This window comes from Protopterus annectens, chromosome 10.part0 (assembly GCF_019279795.1).
Source record: "Protopterus annectens isolate FY-2018-M chromosome 10.part0, PAN1.0, whole genome shotgun sequence".
NCBI lineage: Eukaryota > Metazoa > Chordata > Ceratodontiformes > Protopteridae > Protopterus > Protopterus annectens.
Genome location: NC_056744.1, coordinates 1,601,806,878 through 1,601,833,865, shown reverse-complemented (window position 1 = coordinate 1,601,833,865; position 26,988 = coordinate 1,601,806,878). Strand labels below are relative to the sequence as shown.

Genomic DNA, 26,988 nt, shown 5'->3' with positions numbered 1-26,988 from the left:
GGCGGAAATTGGGCTACTGTTGGTCAAAGAAGAAGAGGAGGGGGAAGGCATGCCCGAAGGCAGGAAGAGAGGTGGAAGGTTAGGCGTGTAGTACTGAGGGTAGGAACTTTGAATGTTGACAGTATGACTGGTATAGGGAGAGAGCTAGCTGATATGATGGAGAGAAGGAAGGATGATATATTGTGCGTGCAAGAGATCAGATGGAAGGGAAGTAAGGCCAAGTGTACAGGAGGTGGGTTCACATTGTTCTATCATGGTGTGGATGGCAGAAGAAATGGGGTAGGGGTTATCCTAACGGAACAGTATGCCAAGAGTGTTTTGGAGGTGAAGAGAGTGTCTGATAAGAGTGATGTTTATGAAGCTTGAAATTGATGGTGTAATGATGAATGTTGTTAGTGCATATGCTCCACAAGTTGGTTGTGCAATGGATGAGAAAGAAAAATTTTGGAGTGAGTTGGATGAAGTGGTGGTGAGTGTACCCAAGGGTGAGAGACTAGTGATTGGAGCGGACTTTAATGGGCATGTTGATGAAGTGAACAGAGGGGATGAGGAAGTGACGGGTAGGTATGGTGTTAAGGAGAGAAATGCAGAAGGTCAGATGATTGTGGATTTTGCGAAAAGGATGGACATGGCTGTGGTGAATATGTATTTTAAGAAGAGGGAGGAGCATAGAGTGATGTACAAGAGTGGAGGAAGATGCACACAGGTGGATTATATCCTATGTAGGAGGGCCAGTCTGAAGGAGATTGGAGACTGTAAAGTGGTGACTGGGGAAAGTGCAGTTAAGCAGCATAGAATGGTGGTCTGCAGGATGATGTTGGTGATCAAGAAGCGGAGGAGTGTGAAAGCAGTGCCAAGGATTAAATGGTGGAAGTTAAAAAAGGATGATTGTGAGGTGGATTTCAGGGAAGAGTTAAGACAGGCACTGGGTGGCAATGAAGAGTTGAAAAATAGCTGGGTAACTACAGCAGAGCTAGTCAGGGAGACTGCTAGGAAGGTGCTTGGTGTGACTTCTGGACAGAGGAAGAAGGGCAAGGAGACATGGTGGTGGAATGAGGAAGTACAGGAGAGTATACAGAGAAAGAGGCTGGCGAAGAAGAAGTGGGATTGTCAAAGAGAGGAAGAAAGTAGACATGAGTATAAGGAGATGAGGCGCATGGCAAAGAGAGAGGTGGCGAAGGCTAAGGATAAGGCATATAAAGAGTTGTATGACAGATTGGACACTAAAGAGGGAGAAAGGGACCTGTACCAATTGGCTAGACAGAGGGACAGAGCTGGGAAAGATATGCAGCAGGTAAGGGTGATAAAGGATAGTGAGGGCAACGTACTCACAAGTGAGGAGAGTGTGTTGAGTAGATGGAAAGAGTACTTTGAAGGGCTGATGAATGAAGAGAATGAGAGAGAGAGAGAAGGTTGGATGATGTGGGGATAGTGAATCAGGAAGTGAAGCAGATTAGCAAGGAGGAAGTAAGGACAGCTATGAAGAGGATGAAGAATGGAAAGGCTGTTGGCCCAGATGACATACCAGTGGAAGCATGGAGATGCTTAGGAGAAATGGCAGTGGAATTTTTAACCAGATTGTTTAATGAAATTTTGGAAAGTCAGAGGATGCCTGAGGAATGGAGAAAAAGTGTTTTGGTACCGATTTTTAAGAATAAGGGTGATGTGCAGAGCTGTAGTAACTACAGAGGGATTAAATTGATCAATCACAGCATGAAGTTATGGGAAAGAGTAGTGGAAGCTATGTTAAGAAGGGAGGTGATGATTAGTGATCAGCAGTATGGTTTCATGCCAGGAAAGAGCACTACAGATGCGATGTTTGCTCCGAGAGTGTTGCTGGAGAAATACAGAGAAGGTCAGAAGGAGTTGCATTGTGTCTTTCTAGACATAGAGAAAGCATATGACAGGGTGCCTAGAGTGGAGTTGTGGTATTGTATGAGGAAATTGGGAGTGGCAGAGAAGTATGTAAGACTGGTACAGGATATGTACAAAGGTAGTGTGACATTAGTGAGGACTGCGGTGGGAGTGACAGATACATTTAAGGTGGAGGTGGGATTACATCAAGGATCTGCTCTGAGCCCTTTCTTATTTGCAGTGGTGATGGACAGGTTGACAGATGAGATTAGACAGGAGGGCCATGGACTATGATGTTTGCAGATGACATTGTGATATGTAGTGGGAGTAGGGAACAGGTGGAGGAGACCCTGGAGAGGTGGAGATGTGCTTTAGAGAGGAGAGGAATGAAGGTCAGCAGGGCTAAAACAGAATATATGTGTGTAAATGAGAGGGAGGGTAGAGGAATGGGGAGGATGCAGGGAGTAGAGTTGGTAAAGGTGGACGAGTTTAAGTACTTGGGATCAACAGATCAGAGTAATGGTGAATGTGGAAGAGAGGTGAAGACGAGTACAGGCAGGGTGGAGTGGGTGGAGAAGAGTGTGAGGAGTGATTTATTTATTTATTTATTTATTTTACATTTGTTAACCGGGCTGGTCTAGCTGGATACATATCCGTTTTCAGTAGAGGCCCGAGGAGAAAAGCTCCAATACAAAATGGAAGTACATATTTAAATTACAAGATTCAAAGTATTGTTACTAAAAAGAGAATATAGATTACATATGCAGGAATGAAAATTTACATAGATGTTATATAAGACAAAAGGACAGACAGGAAGTTATACACAAAACATTGATTTCGTTAATAATACTGGAAAATAGACTGAAATCGGGGATCTTCCTTATTACTAAAAGGAAAGAGAGATTTTAGAGATCTGCAATTAGGGAAATGGGCTAGGGATATGGGACTAGAAGTTATGAGATATGTAGTTAGTCAGGTTCTCGACATGGGCATGTCCATTGTGTGGAGAGATACTCTTTAAGGTTAGATTTGAACTGATTGAGCGAAGTAGTAAGTCTAAGGTTGTTTGGCAGGGAGTTCCACTGCTTGCCAATGGAATTGGCGTAAAGGGCATCCCCACCTGAGTTTTTTGCTTTAATGGTTAGGATCTGGATGCTGTTTGATGATCGGAGACTGTTGAGGTTAGTATATGGAGTCAGAATTTTGCACAGTGAGGGAGTTCTATCAGGATGGTTGATTATTTTATAAGCTTCGGCGAGTTGGCTAAGTTTGAGGAGATTTGGCAGTTCCAACCAGCCAAGTTTTCTCAGGTTAAGGCAATGATGGGTTCGATAAGGGGAACCTGTAATAAATCTGGCAATGTGGTTGTAGGCAAGAGAGAGCATGTTAAGTTCACGTTTATTGAGAAAAGAGAGGATCGGGGAAGCATAGAGAAGGGAAGAGAGGAGATGGGTACGAGCAATAGTTAATTTGGTAGTGGGAGTTAGGAAGTTTTTAATTCTGTACATAGATCCTAGTTTTTTGTTAACAGACTTTACTGTTTGGGTAATGTGTATGTCGAATTTGAGCTTATGATCAATAGTGACACCTAGCAGTTTGGTACTGGTGACAGGGGTAATGAGGGTCCCATTATTGGATTTAATATGAAAGGTTATGTTGTTAGTGTTTGGATTTATGATAGACGAGTACCAATAAGAGTGAAAGGGAAGGTCTACAAGAGGGTAGTGAGACCAGCTATGCTATATGGGTTGGAGACGGTAGCATTGACGAAAAGTCAGGAGTCAGAGCTGGATGTGGCAGAGTTAAAGATGTTACGATTTGCACTGGGTGTGACTAGGACGGACAGGATTAGGAATCAGTATATTAGAGGGTCAGCCCAGGTTGGACAGTTTGGAGACAAAGCCAGAGAGGCAAGATTACGTTGGTTTGGACATGTGCTGAGGAGGGATGCTGAGTATATTGGGAAAAGGATGCAAAGCATGGAACTGCTAGGAAAGAGGAAAAGAGGAAGGCCTAAGACAAGGTTTATGGATGTGGCGAGAGAGGACATGCAGGTGGTTGGTGTGACAGAGCAAGATGCAGAGGACAGGGAGAAATGGAAACAGATGATCCACTGTGGCGACCCCTAATGGGAACAGCTGAAAGAAGATGATGATGATGGGAACGTATGAGAGGATTTCACTGCTAAATGAAGAGTCAAGCTTTATCCTCTTTATCTCACAATTTTTTCTTTCTCTACTTCTTCGGGGGATCGTCCCCAAACACACACACACACACTTGCGCGCATATACACACACAAACACACATACACACTTGCGCACACATGCATGCACACACACACACACACACACACACACTTGCACGCGCGCACACACACACAAACACACATACACACTTGCGCGCACATACACACACAGATACACACTTGCGCGCACATGCGCACACACACACACACACACAGACAAACAAACACACACACATACGTGCGCACACACACACACACACACACACACTCTCGTGCTGAAGTTTCTTTCTTTCTGGCCTCCATTTTTGCCTCAGCTTTTTAGTTTTTTCTTTAAAAAAGATGAGTCTCAAACTTTTGTGCAACTCAGTTTGTTAGTTTTGATAAAGTTGGTGAAAGCTTGCAATGTTAGGAAGAATGACTTTCACAGAAGCAAAATGAACACCTGCGCATAACTATCCCTGTTAAAAAGGGTATGTGGAAAGCTTAAGGTTGTCTGCTCACAACACTCGTGTTTCTTTACTGAGGAAGACAGTAGTACTGTAAATCCTGATGTGTCAAGAGCCGTAGAAAAACAAGTCATGTATTTTTATTATAACATACGTAGAAAATAAATAATTACCAATTCCTGAAGGTTTGGCAAAAGGCACTCACAACAGAATATACTCAATCATACTGATTAAAAGTTTCAGAGTGGCAGGAAGAATTGGAGATGTTTTTTAATAATGCAAGCCTACTAACAGTGAGACACGACAAACAGCATTATAAGGATCGATAGCCAGAGACAAGTGCTACCTCAAGATGGAGGAAAAAGAAACATCTCAACAAGCGACTGAAAGGAAGGACAAAAAAAGACCTTATTTTATACTGCTACAGCCCCTCTCAAAGAAAAGATCTATGCTGTGATCCTGACATTGACAAACATCCGTTATTCATGATAAAGAGTCTTCAGGGGAGATGCTGAAAGCTCACATGCCTTCAGATGTTTGCTACCTCATTAACTGCCTATACCAGAAAAAGCAACACTGGCTGTCTTAAACACAAACATATACGCAATTATCAGTCAATGGGAATAGTTTTTATAGCATCCTTGAAAAACTATTAGTAGACTGTTCAGACTAAAACTTGTAAGCCACTCCCAAATAACTGCATTTGTACCACTGTTCCTTGAAAACAAAATACCAATGGAGTGGGCCTTACCGTTTCCTTCTATGAAATTTTCAAAGTACTCCTCCCATGTGCCTGGATTACTCTGTATACGGTTCATCTTGTCAAAATGGTAATAGGACACCACATTATCTTTGGCATTCCGTGCAACATAGATCACCTGGTAAAACAGAAAAGCTACTGTCGAACTCCTGCTTGAAACGCAGCTCTGTGAATACTTCATACAGTCAAGTTTTCTAGACAAAATATTCTATGGCTGTAGAGCCAAGATGCACAAGATGTGCTAGGACAAAGACGGCATACAATCATATAATTTATAATCAATACATAAAAATTTTAGTAAAAATTCAGTGATGGCAAAGATTAAGGCACACCAAGATACTCAGTGACAATTTTGTCTGTAGCAGAACTAGCATACTTGTTGCCATCCACTTAAAGACTGAAATGTTCAAAAACTCCACTTCTAAAACTAACACTTGTTACACTTTGTTTTGCAAGTGGATTAGACCCCCTTCAACATACGGTCCGAATCCCCTTACCCCTGTTACCTATACACACCATTTGCAATTGCTGTACCTCAGAGAAATGGGATTTCTCAGAGATAATGCAATATCTGAGTTAGTATTTGTTTTTCTATTCTTAATTAAAATTTTCCTGCGCTGAGGATCACATTTCATGGCCCTTGAACTTTTTAAGAGGAACCCATTTTATGCAGCACTTTAAAAGAAGCAGGAATCTTCTTCTTCTTTCGGCTTTTCCCGGTTAGGGGTCACCACAGCGGATCACCTGTCCGCTCATGACTGGCAGTGGAGTTTTACAGTGTCGAGTTGCCAGCCTGGTGCCCAGCCTTCCACAGAAGGCACACACTCACACCTAGGGTCAATTTTGAGTGTCCAATCCACCTACAGCATGTCTTTGGGATGTGGCAGGAAACCGGAGCACCCGGAAGAAACCCACGCGACCACAGGGAGGACTATTGATAACTAATGCAGGTAAGAGAAGGAAAGGGTTAATTCCAGTTCAGCATGTGGAATGCCTGTCATTCTGGCTATTTTGGACCATCAGTCACCTCACCCCTGCCCTAATCTAAGTGAACTTTCATGGTGTGTCTTAATCTGCACAATCGCCACATATTCGTCAGACTTTATCTACTTAAGGAAATAAAGCTTCATTAACTAGGATTTTGTTTGAAAGTAATAACATGTATGTCCACCAAACAAACAATCTCCAAGTACCTCTGGGAACTAAATGGGTAGCAACGTTGAAAAGGCAAAACATGTCAACACAAAGTAATTCATTTACACATTATTCAGTACCTTGCAGTTCTGCTCCCAGAAGGACTTCGGAACCAGCTGATAGGGAAGATGAGTCTTTATCATCCGAGGGGAGGGCATTTTGGCTGCCTGTTCTACTCCTGCAAACAGGAGGTAAAGTAAATAAAATATCAGTTTAAATATGCATTTGGGTCAGAATAAAATGCTCTTGTAAGAAAATGTCACATTCAGCTGCATTTTTTCAAAAGTGCCTCGAGGCTCACATAGTTGAGTGTTTTATTAAGCATTATACTGTCCAAAGAAACCACGAGTACGTGACATATAATCATTTTATGGAACATTTCTTTAACAAATACAGACCGACTTTTCCTCATCAAAAAGCTTTCTTTACTCCTTCTGATCTAACTACAAGACAGCCATGTATACAGAATATAGTACAGTTGTGTACACTTACCATAAATGTAGATGTTCAAGTATATTCACTGTTGCAGTCATTACATTTGGGTAATCTGCTGGCAGGTAGCCCTCAGTCGGCCTGATTAACAAAGTCTTGGGTCCTGCGTTGGTTGCTGTCCCTTCTTCCATAACGTCAGGTAATCAGGGATATAAAACATGCAGCCGACGCCATTACATCAGTTTTTCTTGCCCCAGATGTCAGGTGCCCCCCAAATGGGGAGCAAAATATATATAAGTAATTAAAAACACAAACATATACCTCCAAACAAAAGCAAATACACCAAAAAAGCTTTTAAGCATAGTAAAAGAAAGAAGAGGTATAGTAAGAGAAAAACAGGGGGGGGGAGGGAGAGTAACCAGGACTGCAACAATGAATACACTTGAACATCTACATTTATGGTAAGTGTACACAACTGTACTATGTTCTTCATGTTTCACTGTTGCAGTCATTACATTTGGGTAGATTCCCAAAGCTATGGTTGGGAGGATGGATTTATACCACATTAGGACCAGCTATAAGGCCCTGTAAAACAGCAGTGGCAAAGCCAGCTCTGGATTTAGAGAAAATTGGTAAGTGATAATGCTTGGTGAAAGTATGAACTGAACTCCAGGTAGCAGCATCTAGAATATCCCTGGTAGGAACACCTCTGAGAAAGGCTGCAGAAGTAGATGCAGCCCTGGTGGAATGAGATCTGATCCCCTGGGGGATAGGTTTTCCATGGTGCTTATAGCAAAAATGAATACAATGGCTTATCCATTTTGAAATGGTTTGTTTTGAAACAGCCTTCCCCTCTGCCCCTGCAGCAAATGCTACCATCAGTTGTTCAGATTTTCTTCGAGATTTAGTCCTGTCCAAGTAGAATCTAAGTTGTCTGTGTACATCCAATGAATGCAGAATCCACTCCCCCTTGTTCTGTGGATTGGGAAAGAAAGTTGGCAAATGAATGGACTGATTAAGAGCCACACTGGATACCACCTTGGGCATGAAGGATGGATTGGTCCTGAGTGACACCCTGTCCGCATGAAAGATGATGAAAGGCTCCACTGCCATAAGGGCCTGTAATTCAGATATCCTTCTAGCTGAAGTGATTGCTAAAAGGAAAGCTGTTTTCCAGGAAAGACATTTTAAGTCTCCAGTAGCAGCTGGCTCAAAAGGAGGTAGAGTTAGTTTCTCCAATACAAAGTTAAGGTCCCAGGCAGGGGTTGGAGCTCTCCTGGGTGGTCTCAAGTTTTTGGCCCCTCTGAGATACTGCTTTAGCAGAGGATGAGAGAAGGGGGGGTTCTGTGTTGTAATTAGCTGAAATGGCTGAGACATGGATTTTTATGGAGGAAAAAGACAGGCCCTTGTGAAGCATTTCAGTTAAGTATTGCAAAATCTGAGGTAAATTGGGCGCTGCTGTGCTCATCCCTTGAGACTGATTCCAGGCACAGAATCTTTTCCATTTGTCAGCATAAGATTTTCTAGTACTAAGTCTTCTTGCCTCCAAAATGACACCCATCACAGGTTTGCTGACGGATGCTAAGGGGGAATTTAAATGATTAGCCAAGCTGCTAGATTCAATGTTTGGAGCCTAGGGTGCAGAATATGGTTCTCCTGCTGAGACAGTAGGTGTCTGAGGCAGGTGCCATGGAGAAATCTGTGACACACTGCACAAGAGTGGGTACCAGTGTTGGTGAGGCCAGTCTGGAGCAATCAAAATCATTTTTGGTTTGTCCTGTTTGACTTTTAGTAGAACTTTGGAGAGCAGAGGCAGAGGGGGAAAAGCATAGACTGATAGGTTTTTCCAGCTGAAGGACAGAGCATCCACTTTCCAGGCTTTTTTGTGAGGAGTTCTTGTGCAAAATTTGTCCAACTGGTAGTTCTGGGGTGAGGCAAAAAGATCTATGTCTGGGCTCCCCCATTTGCGTGTCAACATGTTGAAAATCCGTGGTTCCAGTTTCCATTCATGTGGGTCCATGAGATTTCTGCTTAGTTCATCTGCCAGAATATTGAGCTTTCCTGGCAGGAATTGAGCTTGTAGTTGTACTTGGTAGCTCAAGGCCATGTTCCACAATGCCATGGCTAGTCTGCAGAGGGGGGTAGGAATGTGTACCCCCCCCCTGCTTGTACCACATAACCGTGGTGTTGTCCGCCCTTACCATTAGTTGTCCTGGATGAAGGTAGTCCTTGAAGGCTGTCAGTGCATTCTGTACAGCTAGCATTTCTTTTTTTTTTTTTATAAAACTTTTTTTTTATTATTAATTTTCATAAATCATGAAATTCTTACATAATGAAAACAATTATACATAAACATAACATTAAATAAACTATATACAAAATGCTCATAACATTAGTCTACTTTGTTCAGAATTATTACATTTTATCTAATAACTTTTTAAGTTTCATCCAGGATAACTTTCTATGAGTTATTCTTGTTGTTCTAGAAGCAAGAGTTAGAAGTTCTCTATTACATACAGTTTTGGCCAATAATGTAAATTCAATAAAAGATACATTTTTTTTGCTTTTCCAGTTTGAAGTGATGTTTTTCCTTGCTATTGAGAGAAGACACCAGAGAAGATGCACTTGTGTTTTTGGTATATAATCTGGTATTGGAGCATTAAAAATAAAAGTGCATCTGTTATTATGCACTTATCTGTCCACGATGCCTTTATAAAGTCTCTTTATTAAGTCTGCTCTTAATGTCTTGTATATCTTAGATAATGAAAACCGCATGTTATATTGTGTTGAATTTAAATTCACATAAAAGAAAGATTATTTTAGGCTGTAATAAAATGTTAGTCACTTGGCTCCTTTTAAATTCCTTTATTAGATGTCCCCTGAAGATTTGAATATTTAACCAATTATCTTGATTTATGTTATACCTGGCTATAAGACTTGTTGTGCCATGGATTTTATTTGTACCTAGGAACTGGTGCCAATAATTTAATCCATTGCCTTTCATTTCCAGTATTTTATTCATATTAAAAGAATCTAAACAATTCTTCATGAGTGCTATTGGAAACATTAATATTAAAAAATGTCTTGTTATACAATTTCTGTTTATAATTTTCCTAAAACTGTTTAGTATATAACTAATACAATGTGGTAGCTTCACTTGTTTATTTTCTTTATATACTGAGTCTTTCACTACTAAAAATATTTTATTATTTTCAGTAAATATGTCATTGTTTATTACATCATCAGCATTAGATAATAGAATATTCATGTGTAAGTTTTTCCATTTTAAAGTATATTTGTTACTTAACCACTTGCTTATGATATGAATTATAACTGATTCAGTATAGATTTTTAAATATGGGAATGCAGTTCTACCTTTTTCCCAATCATATCTTATTCTCAGCTTTTGTAGGAACCATAAAAATTTAATTAAGTGAATTGAGCTGTTTTATTATTTTTTTTTGGAGGGCTAATAATTATGGTTTGAATAGGAAACAAATTTTGGGAGAATGCACATTTTTATTAATGTTAATTTTTCTTCAAATGTAAGGAATATTTTGTTCCATTTATTTATATATTCTTTGATCATATCTAACAAATTTCTATAATTAACTTGTATAATTTCTTTCCAATTAGGTTTTATATATATTCCTAGATAGTTAAGAGAGCTATTTCCCAACTAAAATTACTATGGTTTCTCCATTCAGTATTTACTTTTTTATTCACTAACAATGTTTCAGTTTTACTGTTGTTAAATTTTAGACCTGAAATTTTCTCAAAATACCCTATAGCTTCTGCAATATATATTGAGGAGTCCAGATTTTCTACAGTTAATATTATATCATCCGCAAATAATTGTATTTTAGAAGTATAATTTGAATTAACAATAAAACTATTTATGATATTATTACTTCTTATGTAATTTGCAAATGGCTCCACTGACAATGCAAATAGCAGAGGTGACAAAGGGCAAACTTGCTTAGTTCCTTTTAGTATTTGAATTTTGTTAGATAAAAAAGCCCCAATTTTAATGTACGATAGAGTTTTTGTATAAGCTATTTATTAATTCTATGAAATCTGTAGAGAAATTGAATGTTTCCAGAACTTTAAATAAGTATGACCAATATAAGGAATCAAATGCCTTCTCTATATCTAAACTAATAATTGATAGTTCTTTTTCCTTTTATTTGCAACATCTCTTAAAGTTAGAAGTCTGATGACATTGTCTTGAACTTTCCTATTCAAAATAAAACCTGTTTGATCATCTGCTATTATTTTAGGGATAAACTGATTCAGTCTTTTTGTAAGTATAGAGAGGTAAAAATTTTATAATCTACATTTAGCAGAGATATATGTCAATATGATGTTACTAATTTAGTGTCTTTATCTTGCTTTAGAATGGGGGATATTACAGCATACTTCCATGAAGGAAAGATATTTTTATTTTTCCTAAACTCCTCAAAAGCTGCCTCTAGAATCTTTAAGGTATCCTCTGGAAACAGTTTATATATTTCCCCTATAACTCCATCTAGTCCTAGAGCCTTGTTGTTTTTAAGATTTTGAATGCATTCTTTAATTTCTTTTAATGATATTGGTTTGAGTAGATTGGCGTTTTGTTCTTTTGTTACTCTTTTATTGATATTTTTATTCAAAAATGTACTTTTAAGTATATTGTTTTCAGGATCAATATTTGTGTTGTTTAACTTTTCATAATGCACTCTGAAAACTTCCAAAATTTCTTTGTGTTCCGTTACATGTTTTATTTTAGTCCCCGTATTATCAGCAATTTCTTTTATATGACTAATACTAGCTAAATTTTTTTGCTTTGACTGCCAACCTATGTAGGTTTTTGGGGTTCACTGAATAGGATTGAATTTTGAATTTTTCTAGATTTATTGCCACTTTATGATTTACAGTTTCTGTATACCTAGCACTTAGTGCTTTTAATTCAGAATTAGTTTTTATGTCCTTGGTACTTAGACTTTTTCTTATTCTGTCTATTTTTAATTGTATTTGTATTAATTCATTTTCACATGGTTTCCTTTTGTTTAGATACCAATTTTTGATCTTACCATATAAATAAGATTTTAGTGAATCCCAAAGTATAATCTTTGAGGTTTCATTGTTATTACTGATGTCTAGAAATGATTTTATTTCACTAAGAAGCCATTCTTTAAATCCACTAAGTGTAGTAATGTAGACAGTTAATCTTTGCCGGGTTATTAGGTCCTTAGACATGATATTAACCTTAAAGAATAAGGCATTGTGATCTGATAGTGGGCAGGAGCTAATTAGAACTTAATGGATCTTAGAAAATAAGTTATTAGTAACTAGTACTTTATCAATTATTGTTTGTGTACCATACCTATATGAATAATGGGTATATTTTAACAAGTGTATTTCTTTTAAATCATATATGTCCCTAAGACATAATACATTGATAACATTTTTTAACTTTTTGGCTGCAGGGGATATTCTAAATGTATCATCCTTAGTAGTATCATTTTTTGTAAGAAGGCAATTAAAATCTCCTGCATATATTATTTCTCCTTTGGATTTAGTAGTTATCAACTCTAGATGCTTATTCGCTGTTGCTGCTCCAAAACCAGGTATCCAGTAAGAATTTAAAGAGTTACATACATTTTGTTTATCTCCAGAACTACCAAACATAGCATGCCATTCTTGTCTGAGTAAGTATCGATGACTTTAGGCATTGGTAATGAGTAAGTATCGATGACTTTAGGCACTGGTAATGAGTAAGTATCAATGACTTTAGGCATTGGTGATGTTTTTCTCCATAGTATCATTGTGCCTCTTCTCTTGTACAAGGACCATGTAACCATTAAAAGACATTCTATCTAGGTCTCTACTAATAATATGCGTGTCCTGTAAGAAACCTATATCTACTTTATTCAGTTTCAAATATTTAACTATACTCCCTCTTTTGATAGGATTAATACGGCCATTGACATTTAAAGACATACATTTATAAGAGAACATTTAGAATGTTACAAATATATCTACTGAATTTAGTTATGAGCAGATAAATAAAGATGAATAAAAAAATCATAACATATATAACTATATACAAAACTAAACATGGAAATCAAACTTCCTGGCTTGATGAAAACCCACCACCACTAACAATCCTACTACCAATCAACCTTTATATTGCTGCTTCTGCCCTCTTATAATTAGGTATACAGTTAAACTTATTCAATATTCTGCAACAGTGTGTTTAGTTATTAAAGTATAGAAACATCTCAAGACATATGACAAAACACGGTATATTTTACAAATTACAAATAAATAATAGTCATGTAATAAATGTTCATATGTTTGATAAACATCTCTATGTTAAAGTAATATGATTATGCTCTCATATACTGACAAATGTGAGTTTAACTTCAAAAAGCAATATAAAAAAATCAAAAACTTTTGTTAAAAGGAAAAAAGATTATCTTTCTAATATAGACTAAGCTATGAGTAAGGAATATACATCCAATTTAAGTACATGGTTTAAAATAATGCTGCATATTAAGTAAAGATTCATGTATCTAAGACATAGGAACAATCTTCATTCTTTATCACTCATCTCCCTCCCAACTGTTCCTTCTATACATTTTATTTATGGACTATACATGTATAATCTAAGGAAAATACAACCTAAATTGTGTAGCCTATGTTGTTACACTATTATGAGTGTTTCAAGCTTATTAATTGTGACAATCATACTCTTTCAATCTCCCTTCTCCCTCTCATTCATCCCCTTTTGTTCCATCAATAAATCATTTATACAACTTTCTAACATTAATATTTCAAAAGTGTATTCATTCCGAGTTTTCACCCTTATCAATATAATTGCTATTTAGCAACAGCACATATCAACTTTGCTTGTGCTGGTCATTAATTATATAATAACATTTGAATATAATATTCAGATAATACAAATATTTGCTGCTTATAAAGTACCTAAATATATGTTATCCCTTAAACAACATTTTGTTTTGTTTGTTCAACACTTACTATTATACTTTGTACTACTTAAAATCAATTAGCACTACATGAACTATGAAAACAACTTACTTTACCATTTCCTTCTATATTTTTGGAGTACCTGAATATGAATTATCCATGAAAATAATAAGTATTTCTCTGCTATCAAAATAACACTCCTAATATACCAGCACTCGCATGAAAAGAAACAAATTTATTGTTTTTATGAAATCAATACAGCCACAAACCTTGTGGAAAATTAGAAACTGCAAACACCCAAAAAGTAAGTATTTTTGTTTATGTTTGACAATGCTTTTGAAATATGGGTGAAGCAAGTAATGAGAGGCTGTGATATAGATGGTAACAGGAATATTTAGTAGGAATAATTTAGTGTAATGACCATGGACTAAAAATAAAGCATGATCAGACTAAGACTCTTGGGGATAAGATATATAACACTTGTGGGGGGAACGTTTGAGTTTGCTTCCATAAAAGTAACTTAGAGAGAGATGCCAATGATGTTCTCTTTACAGTTTCTTTTCTAGTTAAAATCTTTAAATGCTTATAAGTCAGATACCACTATTTACCACTGCTTGTTAACATGTATCAGCAATACACTTTTTTTAAACTATCTGTAGCTTACAATAAACACTCCATATCTATGTTTTCCAACCCTCTTTTTAGTCAGATGCAGTTACCTTACTTAAATATCTAATAAAACTGTATTGCAACTAAAGCATCTATGTTATGTATACAGAATCGTTGATTCTTCTTAATGTACATTGACTCTTCATCTGCAGATTATATTATTTTCCCTCATAAATAACCAAAGTTCCCCTTATAGTTGGACATGTTTCTCACACTATGTGTTTTGGAGCAAACAGTTCAAACTGATATCAGGAAACGATGACTAGTAGTTATGCTTTGAAGTTTTTAAATGTATGTTAACTCAAACTGCAGCTGTATCAGTTCTCTGAGCACATATTAATAAAAGCTTCCCCTCGACATCAAAAGCCTCGAACAGATATTCATTTTATTAGAAGATCACACACTTACAGTCAAAAAAACTACTTTAAAAAGTGTTTGGAACGTCCCAATTTCAAAACTTCCTTGCTACGTCTATCTTCTGTCGCAGTTGATTTCTTATGTGCGACCTGGGTTCAGAAGTCAGATAATTCATCACTACAAGTTCCCACAGTGAGCGCCAGTCCCAAAAGCTGCAGATCTATGCATCACTCATGACTTAGTTCTTATGAAGCTTTTACAAATTCAAAAACAAACTGCATTCATGAGGTACGTATAGTGTTTTTCAGATATTTTTCTTGCTTTCGTACGCTCGTGAATTATTAACAGAAAAACATGCAAAACAAAAAGACAAGTTAAACATGGCAACACTGTGTGTTTATTACTCTTTTCTTTTTGAAATCACACTCTGCACCTCTCCAGAAAGAGCTCTCTCTCTCTCCCCAAGAAACATCCATCACGTTTTATTCAATAAAATAAAAGACAGGAAAAGAAAAACACACAATGCTTCCCATTCAATCAACCCAAAACCAACGAAAGTCTCCCTGGCAGACTATATGCATGCCCAGGATCACCCTTTCAACTCTCAAAGCTACCGCAGCTCTATTTCAAATGTTGAGGTTACATAAAAGCCACATAAACTACATTTAATCAAAAGCCTAACACCATTCTAGCCACATTAAACACTCAACCTAATTAAAATAAGCACTAAATCACGATCTTGTATATTCATGACAAGATCTTATGGGTTTATAAAACATTCCTATTTAATCATACTGTAACCTATATAGGGGATCAGAAACCCATAACAAAGAAAGGAAACGACGGAAGAAGATAATTACATATATAATAACAAGAATAGTTGTAGTAAGAAAAAAGAAGAAGAATTAAAAATATACAGCTATAAATATTTATTGCAAAGTCTTACCTCATAGTTTGTAGTATTGGTCCTATTCCCAAGGAATTATGTTCACTGGAAATTAGAAATTTGTGCTTTACTTCCCTTTAAGTTTTTTTGTGGATTTATCATTTGCTGTTATTTTGCCATTAGTAGCTTGTCTCTTTAGGCTTGGTGTAGAAAGTTCCATATCTTCAATTTTGTCTAGTAAGTTATGTCTTTTAACAAATTCTGTTACTTCTTCAATATTATTAAAGATTTTCTGGCCATCTGGAAGTGTGATTTTTAATCTAGCAGGGAAGAGTATTTGGGCTTTTATTTCAGCTTTCTTAAGGTCTTTAATGAGAGGAACACATGCTTTTCTCTTTGCTGTTGTCACAGATGTATAATCATTATCAAATCTAATAACTCTACCATTTTCTTGAATGGGACTCTTCAGCCAGGCAGTTTTTAACACCAGATCTTTATCCTGTGTTGACAAAAACTTAACTATGATGGATCTTGCTGTGGTTGGGCTTTTTGATGTAGAAGGGTTTGATAAAGACCTGTGAGCCCTTTCAATTCCAAAAGAAAGTGATTCCGGAAGGTTTAGTACTTTGGGCAACCAATTATTCAAGAAAAGAATCATATTATTTCCCTCTGTCTTTTCTGGAACTCCATAAATTCTAATGTTATTCCTCCTTGACCTTGACTCTAAATCTTCCACTTTTTCAATTAATAAGTTATTTTGCTTCAATAAGAAGTTTATTTGACTGTCATTCTCCATCTGTCTTCCATCTATATCATTTAGAGATTCTTCTATGTTAGCTATTTGATCTGAGTGCTTTGAAATAATTTCCTTTAAATCTTGAATTTGCTTTTTACTTTCTTTTTTTCATATTTTCCATAATGTTTTCTAGATTGTCAATTTTAGTAGAAAGGTCCTGCATACTTGTAATTATGGTATGCAATTCTTTTTTCATAAAACTGTCTTGAGCTGATGACTTTGAATGACTCATATTTCAAGTATCTGTATACAGCTACTAATATTCTGACAGGAATTGTGTGAGAAAAATCACTGAAAATTATTACTTTTTCTTCATCTAGTCATCCACAGCAATGAAGAGAATATTTATAAGTAGATTTCTCCAATGTACTTCAAAAATTTCCAAATAAATCCTGTCAGAAATAAGACTTATAGACAAAGCAACAAAAAACTGCTGCACTCACTCTGACATCTTGGCCACACCCCAGCAATTCTTTTTGATTGATATGAAGGTGTATTTGATTTGGGCTCCATTTGCCCTGAATGCACTTCCCTGCCAGATGAGCCCCCCATGCATAGTCTGATGCATCTGTAGTTAGGGTGTGGGTGGCAGGGGGTGGTGTGAATGGCAGTCCCTTGTTTTGGTGGGCAGGCCTCTGCCCACCATAGGAACTCTAGGCGCAGGCAAGGTATGATAGGAATCATTGTTTCCATGCTGTGATAATGCTGAACCCAAAAACTTTTTAAGTACCACTGAAGTTTCCTCATATGCTGCAGGAGGCCATGAACCCCAAGGGTTGCAGTATTTGTCTTGCAGATAGCAGGGTTTTTGTGGCCACCTGTTTGAAGTAAGTCACCAAATTAATTTGCTTTTCTGGCATAAGGAAAGCCATCTGGGCAGTTTTTTGTAATATGACATATCATTTATAAATTTATATATGAATTTATTAGATAATATATGTAGAAAAATAGATATAGTTATGAATATTATTGCTACTAATATTTTCAGTAAAATGTGATGAATTTGATGTAATGTTGATTAATTGTTAAAACTTGAATAATTGTATAATTGGATAAGCTGTTTGTGCTAATTGCTTCCGAATGTGTATGCATATGTATAAAAAGATGTGTGAAGCATACACTTTTTGTGATCCTTGAAGGCGAAAGGCCGAGGTACCAGATCGAGAGCTAATAAAGAAAAGAAAGGAATACTGGTAAAAGTGCTTGGACTTGTGTTTTTTGTGTTTTAGAAGAATGGCCTGGTTTTCTGCCTGAATTAGACAATCGTCCAGGTATGGATATATTTGAATATTTCTTTGCCTGCAAAATGCAATTACTGGAGCCAGGCACTTTGTGAATACCCTGGGCACAGTAGACAAGCCAAAGGGCAGTGCAGAGTACTGATAATGCAAGTAGCCTGCCTTGAAGCGTAGGTATCTTCAGCAAGATTCCCTGATTGGGATATGCAGGTAAGCCTCTTTTAAATCTTGAGTTGCCAACCAGGCATCCTTGCCTAGCATTGGAAGTAACTGGTGAAGTGTCAGCATCTTGAATTTTGGAATGTCCAGAAAGGTATTTAGAGTAGACAGGTCCAGAATTGGTCGCCATTATTTGTCTTTTCTGGGTACCAGGAAAAGTCTGGAATAGAAGCCTTGTCCCTTTTTCTCTTCTGGTACTAGTTGAATTGCCCACGTGTTTAGGAGGGAAAGTACTTGTTTCTGAGCCTCTGCCCACTGATTTGGTGGCAGGTCTGGCCACCCGTTTAGAGTTGGCAATGTGTGGAAATGAAATCTGTATCCCTGGGATACTACATTTAAAACCCATTTGTCCTGGGTTATAAGTTGCCAGTTTTTTGCATGAAGAGCCAGTTTCCCCCCCAAAGGGGCAGCTGAGAGGTACGTGCTTGGTAATCTTAAAGGAAAGTCATTGAGACTGTTTACCATTAGGTGGTGTCTTATTTTCAGATTTGGAAGTGGAAGCACCCCATTGCTTAGTGTTGAAAGTTTGGGACTGAAACCTGGTACTTTTGGAGTGCCTGGGTTTGGCTTGAGTGGCTCTGGAAGGAGCTGGAAAGGACCAGTTCTTAGTAGACCAGTGCCTACTAAATCTTGGAGGTTGTACTTGTAGGAAATATTTCACAGTTTGCATAGATTTAGCTTTACCTTCCATCTTTTTTAGAACTTCCTCAGCCTTATTGCCAAACATACAGTCCTGCTGCAATGGAGCATCCAACAGTTTTCCTTTAACATGATCAGGCAGAGACTGCTCCTTAAGCCAAGCATGCCTTCCAAGCACAGACCCAGTAACAGCAACCCTGCAAGAGGCTTCTGAAGAATCAAAACCACACTGCAAAGTATATTTTCCAACTTGTTCAGCTTAATGCAATAAATCCTGTAAATCTTTATAGAGAGAGAGAGAGAGGTTCATACTAGGCTATCTGCCCTAGGGCATTTATAAGCCTAGCCAGAGTGTGTTTGGCTTTCGCCACCCATTTTAAATTAATTTTGCTATGCCTTTTTTTGAGGTTAGTATACTGTGCCTCTGTCTAACAGTGACACAGAAGTGATAGCCGGGGTAAACCTACGATCTCCCATTCACTCATCAAGATTCCTCTTGAAGAGAGTCAATGTGGGACTCTGCTTAACCTGGACTGGGATTTTATTCCAGAGTGAAGGGAGCCTCTGGGTTATATAGGTTCATAGGTATTTTTAAGGTGGGTAGTCAAGAGATTTATTGCATGACTTGATTATTTTCTTTCTTTTGTTAAACAATTTATTGATTTGTGTAGTCCACTATAAGTGTGCACTCTGACATTTCCCATTATTTAAAGCAGATAGGGACACATTTCCCAATGTGACTACTTAGGTATAAGCAGAAATCACAGGAATAGGCAGGGTCTTTGGCAATGAGGTCAGTATGTGGATGGTTATTTTGCAATATACTTAGATCATTTAGGAGTTGTAAAAAGTTTGCTTTTAAGAAATTCCTAAGGACACTGGTATTTGTAGGGGAACCTTCATAGGGGAACTTTCATTGCTTTTAAAGGACAAGACAACAGATATGTGGCCAGGTTTAACTAGGGAAAGGGAGACACAGGGTAGGTACAAGAAGGAGCCACATTTGTGATACCAACACTGATGATTTTGGGGACTCTAGTGGGAAGACTGACAATTTGTTCAAGAGAGTTTGTATTAAAGTCCAGAAATTGCTGGGCATATTTGTTATTGGTGGTATAGGTTTGTAATTGAAGGCTGGGGGGGGGGGGGGGGGGGTAAAGTCACATAACAGATTACAGTTGTTATGAACAGCAATTTTATGTAAAGCATTTAGGTAGCTCCACTGAATGCATGTTCATATGCAATTTAATATATCTCCTTCTATGTTAGATACAAGCTGAGGCACAATTATGTAATGCATTTAAATATTATTACTTGATCAAAGGAAAAAGGTAAACATTTATATATGGCAATATAAAAATTAATAATATTTAGATGTGCTTGTCAATGTCAACAATACAATAAACACTTTTTTCTGTATGCTTTTTGCCTGCATACCCGTTGACCATCAAATCTCCCCCATCAGACTTGGGCACATTCATTTCTCTGTACTGGGTATCCTCAGCACAAAAGCAAGAGTTAACCTAATTAACCTAAGGGCCATCATCCAGGTAGCAGTAGTGGAGGTTTGCTCTCTCTCCAGCATTGCAACAAAGATGACATCTCTTGTAAGGTCCTAACCCTACCCTTGGTGGCTGACATGAGCACTTGCATCACTGCAGGGTGTCCTACACCCTCCCCATGTGAGTTTCCACCCACATGATACTCAGGACTACTGTCACCAGCTTGGGATCTCCCTGCCCACCTTCCCAGTTCAGACCATTTGAAGCAGTACAAGCCAAATCTTGCATGGTGGCAGTCAAACAGCAGTCACTTTGCTGTAGCCCAGGAGGGGACAGTCAGCATCAGCCACTCACTGATAACATTCCTTGTCTGGCTCTTCCAACACCCCAGCTGCTGCTTTAGCTTAGGTTATCAGGCCTTTATACCTCTGCTACACAGATGAAGCCTACGAACACAGGAATCATACAAAGTGTTATGGCTTTATCATTAACAGCCAGTAAATTAGTTGCACTCCTTAACTCAGAATCTATGTTCAGTGATGCTAATATTTGTACTGCCTTTTCCCATGCTAAGCCATAGTTGTTCATTTTCCTGGCAAAGTAAGCTTTACCACTTGACAAAAGTTATGACAATCCTCACGCATTGCTTTTATCTGCCATCATACTTTTACATTTTGTTCACAATATCAACTCCCATTGAAGCTCACTCTCTGGAATGTTCTCACTGGGTACTCTGGATAGCACCTCTTTGGCTCTATTTGGTTTACAGCCACAGCTGGCATCAGCACTTTGGGTGACTGCCTCTGCTGTTTTATATCTGGAGCTCTAGGATTTATGGTATCCTCACTGAATTACTTTTCCACACAAGTCAGAAATCAACATCATTTTCTGTTTAAGCAGTCCCGTGATATGCTGTTGATATTTAAGCATATGGAATTGACAGTTTAAAGCCCTGATTGCCAAAGTTGCAGAAGTATAAACCTTTTTACCCCATCTATCCAGTGCCCTGGAGTCTCTATCAGAAGGGTTAGGGTTTATAGCAGTACAAGTCTTAATGCTCTTGGGCCCCTGAGAAATGGTTTCAGGGTCTGCAACAGGATTCTTGAAGAGGAATTTGTGGGACTCAGGAACCCTGTAGTATCTGTCTGGTTTACTAGGGGCCAGAGGCAGGGAATCAGGGGCCATACTGGATTCCGAAAACACATCATCAACAATGTCTAGTACAGGAGGTATAGCCAAAGGCCTATGCTGAGGAAGAAGAAGGAAATCCCTAAGCCTCTTTTCGGATTCAGAAAAATCCTGACTTTCCCAGTGGAAATGCTCCCTTAAGGTAATGTAAAGTTTCTCCAAAAGAAAAATCCTCAGGGGGAGATGCAGAGTAAATGGAATCCTCTGCATCAGAGTCTTCATAAGTAGGTATGGACAAATCCAGGTCATTAGAAGAAACAGAATCCTGTTCAGAAGATTCATAGTCAAGTTCAGCCCTAAGCCTCTTAGAAGGGGGGGGGGTGACTACCCCTGATTAGAGTAATTAAATCTTCAGCCATTTTGATCATTTGTTTTTTAGGCATAGGGGCCTGAACATATGGCCTGGGCATTGGTTTTTTAGACATAGATCAAGATTTAGGCCTTAGTATTGAAGGTGGAGTCTGTTTAATATGCAAATCTGTAGGCCTGAATACACCCTCAGAAGCCAGTGCCTGCACAGCGGCGGCTCCGGACCCATCCAAGGTAGAGACATCCGCGGGTTCCATAGGTGAAGCATCTCGCAGCATACTGGACTCCGAATGGGTCTCAGTAGAGGCCTGCAAATCAGAAGTAGCGGGTATCAGGGGCTGTGAAAGCGCCTCACTGAGTACCGGCGAACTGGCGACTGGCTTAGGAGAAGCGTTGTTGGCAGTTTTGGACCTCAACAGTCTGTCTCTGTCTTTTTCTTTATGTTTGTTTGGTATTCCGGTCGTCGGATGGCTAACCGATGTCATTTCTGGATAATTAAACCGAGAAGCGAAATATTTAGAAGCAAAAATGTACCGACGATGGACAGTGCGCTGATTAAATAAAGCACAAAACCGACAGCAAGGTATGTCACGGTCAGGGCCTAGGCAAGGAATACAGTACAAATGAAAATCCTTATGAGGTATTTGCTTCCCACAAGTAATACAATTATTAACTTTTACTGACATCGGTAAGGAGCAAGAAAAAGTTTCCCCAACAGGGTACTTAGCTTTTAGTTGAAGACTTCGGTTCTGAAACTCGAAAACGAAAATTTCAGGAGTCGGCCGACCGGCACTTGCTGACTGCTTCTGCTTTGGGCAATACGCAGCAAGAAAGACTGATGTAATGGTGTTGGCTGCATGGTTTATACCCCTGAAGTCATGGAAGAAGGGACAGCAACCGACGCAGGACCCAAGACTTTGTCAGTCAGGCCAACTGAGGGCAACCTGCCAGCAGATTACCCAAATGTAATGACTGCAACAGTGAAACACGAAGAACATCTGCAGGTTTCCTGTCTATACCCAAGTTTGCAGTTTCTCTGCATACTGCTCTGAAGGTCTACAGAATCTTGTATTAACTCCTTCTAGTATCTTTCACAGCACCTTCTACCTCACAACTACTCATGAGGTCACTAAATAGGGAAGGGGAAGCTACATCTGAGATTTACAGGCTTAACAAATCTACTTAGACCACTGCTTTCAAATTCAAATAAAGGTGAGGTTGGTAAGTAAATAGTGTATAAACAGACCAAGAAGTAAACAAATATGAATAACAGTTACTAATATTAATTATCAAAATACTGAGTGATGGGCCATTAGATACCTCGACTCAAGAGATCTTTAATAAAAGGATATTTAAATATTCTAGCAGAATATTTAAAACCAATTAAAAAATCTTAATGTTTGGTACCGATAAAATTCAAAGGAAGTCATAGAAAAAAAGAAAACATATACCAACCGTCTCCACAGAAAAGACACCTTTATAACATCAACATTTCTGAATGTCAAATTTCAAAACATCAAGGCCATGTGGTTAATGGACTGAAATGTCAACTGCTGATTAGTGAAGGAAGACGTGACAAACTGTTCTAAAACGCTGATCATATGAAGTAGACCCCCACAGACAAAGAGAGAACAAAGTCTGAATGCAGCTACTATAAGTGACTGGGCAAACAAGAGGAGTATGACCTCTATGTTATATAGTGAGGTATAGAGAGCACTGTGGGAAGATGGCAGCTGGGCTATAAACAAAACCACAGTGTAGCAGTGCCAGTCAGGCCATAGCACTGAACAGGAGGTCATGAAATACTTGTGTTTCAGCTGCTCTTACTGATAACAAGGTAGTCTCAAGTGGAGGAGAGAAAGTAATAGACTAAAATAAGTTAGCTCCGTGGGGTAAAGAAGGAACAAGCTCTGAATGTAGCCTAAAAGGCCCATGTTTGACTACTGAGCCTGGAAACTGGAAGAGTCAGCAGAGAGATATGGGAAAGTGCATACAGTGTTGGTTACCCCTCCCAGGGGAGGGTACAGTTTGGAGTTCTGCCATGGAGAATGAAAACTGATAAGGCAGCAGAGTAAGAACATTCCAATGCAATATGGACTTGTAGAGGTGGAACAGCTGTAGATAAGCATGTACACGCTTTATTCAGGGTGCATTTTTGCAGAAGCATGTGACTGCAAGGCCCTGACATAGCAGACATTGCAATGAAGGGGTCTACTCCATAGCATTGAAATTTCATATTCTGAGTTTTCAGTGTTTTGGGTTTTCAGTGTTTTGAGATTTAGATGTTTTGGTCTCAATGTTATGAAATTCAACATTATGAAATTTCAATGTTGTGACGTAGACCCCAGTGAAGACCTCAAATGGTGAAAGAAGTAGGACATACTACAAAAACCTGGGTGGCACTGGAAGTGGGCCTGGCAGCCTCCAGCTCTTCCACGCTCATATGCCAGCCAATAAGAATGTTCTGCAAGGTAAACTCCACTCTAGAAAATGGAGCTACCTTTATATGGTGCTGTAGGATGCCAAAAGATAGGATTGGGGGGGGGGGGGCACAAAAACCTTCCAATAGCAAAAAGGATGGTCGAAGGAGTCTGATGGAAGGCTAGTAAGAGACCGAAAAGTTGCAGCTACTTTTCTATAGAAGCAAAACAGAAATTAAAACTTTTGTCAAAACAAAATTTAAAGAGAGCTAGACTATCAAGGATTATCCTGTTACCAACACAGGTAAAACATTTTGCACTGCCTGGAAGCTTGAAGAAGCAACCTTTGCATCTGTCCAGTCAAGGAAGCCCAAAATTCCACTACTTATTACATATGCCTTACAAGACTTCTTCTTCTTCCGACTTTTCCCGGTTAGGGGTCGCTAAAGATTAGAATAGAGGAGGAATAATTGTTCACTGAAAATGGCTGTACAATAGTGCAAAAAAGTACTAGTTTGAAATGGAAGCAAAAGGCATAGTTATTCGAAGACTGCATAGCATACGGACCTATAGTTCTTGCTCAGATTAATATACTGTGTGACATATATTCATGCCCTCTGGAGCCCCCTTTCCAAGTTATTACAGGTATCACACGCACAAAGCACCTTTTCAAAGTGACAAGTGTGACTGGGGACAGAAGGACAGTGTAAGGCAGGGTTTTGTTCTATAGTTCTTTATGCTAACACAGAAGACTGATCAGATTGGCTTTATTTAGCTGTTACTGCAGGTCTGTGGTATATATAGGTATGTCCACTATAGAGCTGCTCCCTAAGGTACACTCACCTAAGGTTCACATTTTCAACTGCCTGCTTCCTTACCAGCTGTGATACTTTTGTTTGGAAGGCAGTAGATGTTATCATTCCAAGTGTTGGCTGTTAAGTTTATTTGCCATTTTACTGTATAAAAAGAGAAATAAAAAAGTGAGATTTATCTACATTCTAGATATACCATCTCTCTGTTCAAAGTATTGTGGGTTTTCCTATCTAAATTTTATTCAGCCAGATGGTATCATATTATTCTCATGGACATGTACATAGAGTACAAGTTATAAGTATATGTAGTTATACTTACTAGCTTGGTTTCATCTTAAATAGCAAAATAAAATAAGTTAGATTCTTATCTGCTTTCATAGTATACAGTAAATGAAATAACATTAAAAGTACAGTTTTGTACCTACCATAAATGTAGATGTTCGAGTGTATACACTGCTGCAGTCATTACACTTGGGTTATCCTGCCGTCAGGCGGTCCCGCAGTCGGCCTGAGTTCCAAAGTCCTGGTCCGACGTTGGTTGCTGTCGCCTCTTCCCTGACGTCAGTGTGACAGGGGTATATAAGACGCAGCCGACGCCATTTTCTTCAGTTTTTCTTGCCCCAGATGTCAGGTGCCCCCAAAAAGGCAGGCAATGCAAATTGCTAATAAAACATACATATGAAAAGCAATCAAAAACTTTCAGTTACCAGAAAATACTCCCCATAGGTAGTAAAGGGTAGAAGACTTAGGTAAGTACCAGCAAGTAAGAGGGGAAGGATGGAGGGTAACCTGGACTGCAGCAGTGTATACACTTGAACATCTACATTTATGGTAGGTACAAAACTGTACTATGTTCATCGTGTTACACTGCTGCAGTCATTACACTTGGGTAGAATCCCAAAGCTGTGGTAGGGTGGCTGGTTCTATAAGGCATTAGGGGTGGCTATAAGGCCCTCCAGCACTGTAGTGGCAAAGCCAGCTCTGGATTTAGAGTAAAGAGGCAGATGATAATGCTTGGTGAAGGTATGTACAGAACTCCAAGATGCCGCTTCCAAAATGTCTTTGGTAGGTACTCCTCTGAGGTAGGCAGTTGAAGTGGCTGTTGCCCTGATGGAATGAGACCTAATGCTGTTAGGTACAGTTTTCCCATGGTGTGTATAGCAGAAACGTATACAGTGTCCTATCCATTTTGAAATGGTCTGTTTTGAAATGGCTTTTCCCTGTGCTCCTGCAGCATATGCCACAAACAATTGCTCAGTTTTTCTGAAAGCTTTAGTTTTGTCCAAGTAGAAGCGTAACTGCCTGTGTATGTCCAAAGAATGCAGAAGTCTCTCCCCTTTATTCTGTGGGTTTGGATAAAAAGTTGGCAAGTGAATAGTTTGGTTTAGAGCCATACTTGATACCACCTTTGGCATAAAAGTAGGGTTAGTTCTTAAAGACACCCTGTTTTGGTGGAAAATGATGAAAGGTTCCACTGCCATTAGTGCCTGTAATTCTGAAACTCTTTGTGCTGAGGTTATTGCCAGAAGCAGAGCAATTTTCCAAGAGACATTTTAAATCTGCTGAGTTAGCTGGCTCAAAAGGAGGCAAAGTTAATTTTTCCAACATGAAGTTGAGGTCCCAAGTTGGAGTTGGTGCTCTACAGGGCAGTCTTATGTTTTTAGCCCCTCTGAGGTACTGTTTTAGCAAAGGATTAGAAAAAATAGGTGGGTCCGTGTTGTAATGAGCAGAGATGGCAGAGGCGTGGATCTTGATGGATGAAAAGGAGAGGCCTTTGTCCACCATCTCAGTTAAATATTGTAGTATCTGAGGAATATTTGGGACAAGAGGGTCAAGGCTGTGAACCTGGTTCCAGGCACAGAATCGCTTCCATTTATCCGAATAGGCTTTCCTGGTGCTAGGCCTTCTGGCCTCCAGAATGACATCCATAACAGCTTTGGAGAGAGGCATTGCTTGCTTGACTAAGGAATCTGCCATGCAGCCGGGTTTAAAGTCTTTAAGTGGCTGTGAAGTATCTGATTGTTGTGCAGAGTCAGAAGATGTGGGA

The 26,988-nt window shown here is 38.7% G+C and overlaps 1 protein-coding gene across 1 annotated transcript in view; it reads right to left on the bottom strand.

The window, feature by feature from the left end:
* Positions 1-26,988, bottom strand: part of LOC122813776 (sulfotransferase family cytosolic 1B member 1-like) — a 400,061-nt gene that overhangs the window by 169,402 nt on the left and 203,671 nt on the right. Inside the window, exons 3-4 of the mRNA XM_044086273.1 lie at positions 6,580-6,677; positions 5,297-5,423 (exon numbers count right to left, since the gene is read on the bottom strand). Coding sequence (XP_043942208.1) covers positions 5,297-5,423; positions 6,580-6,677 — 225 coding nt within the window. The remainder of the gene's footprint in view (positions 1-5,296; positions 5,424-6,579; positions 6,678-26,988) is intronic.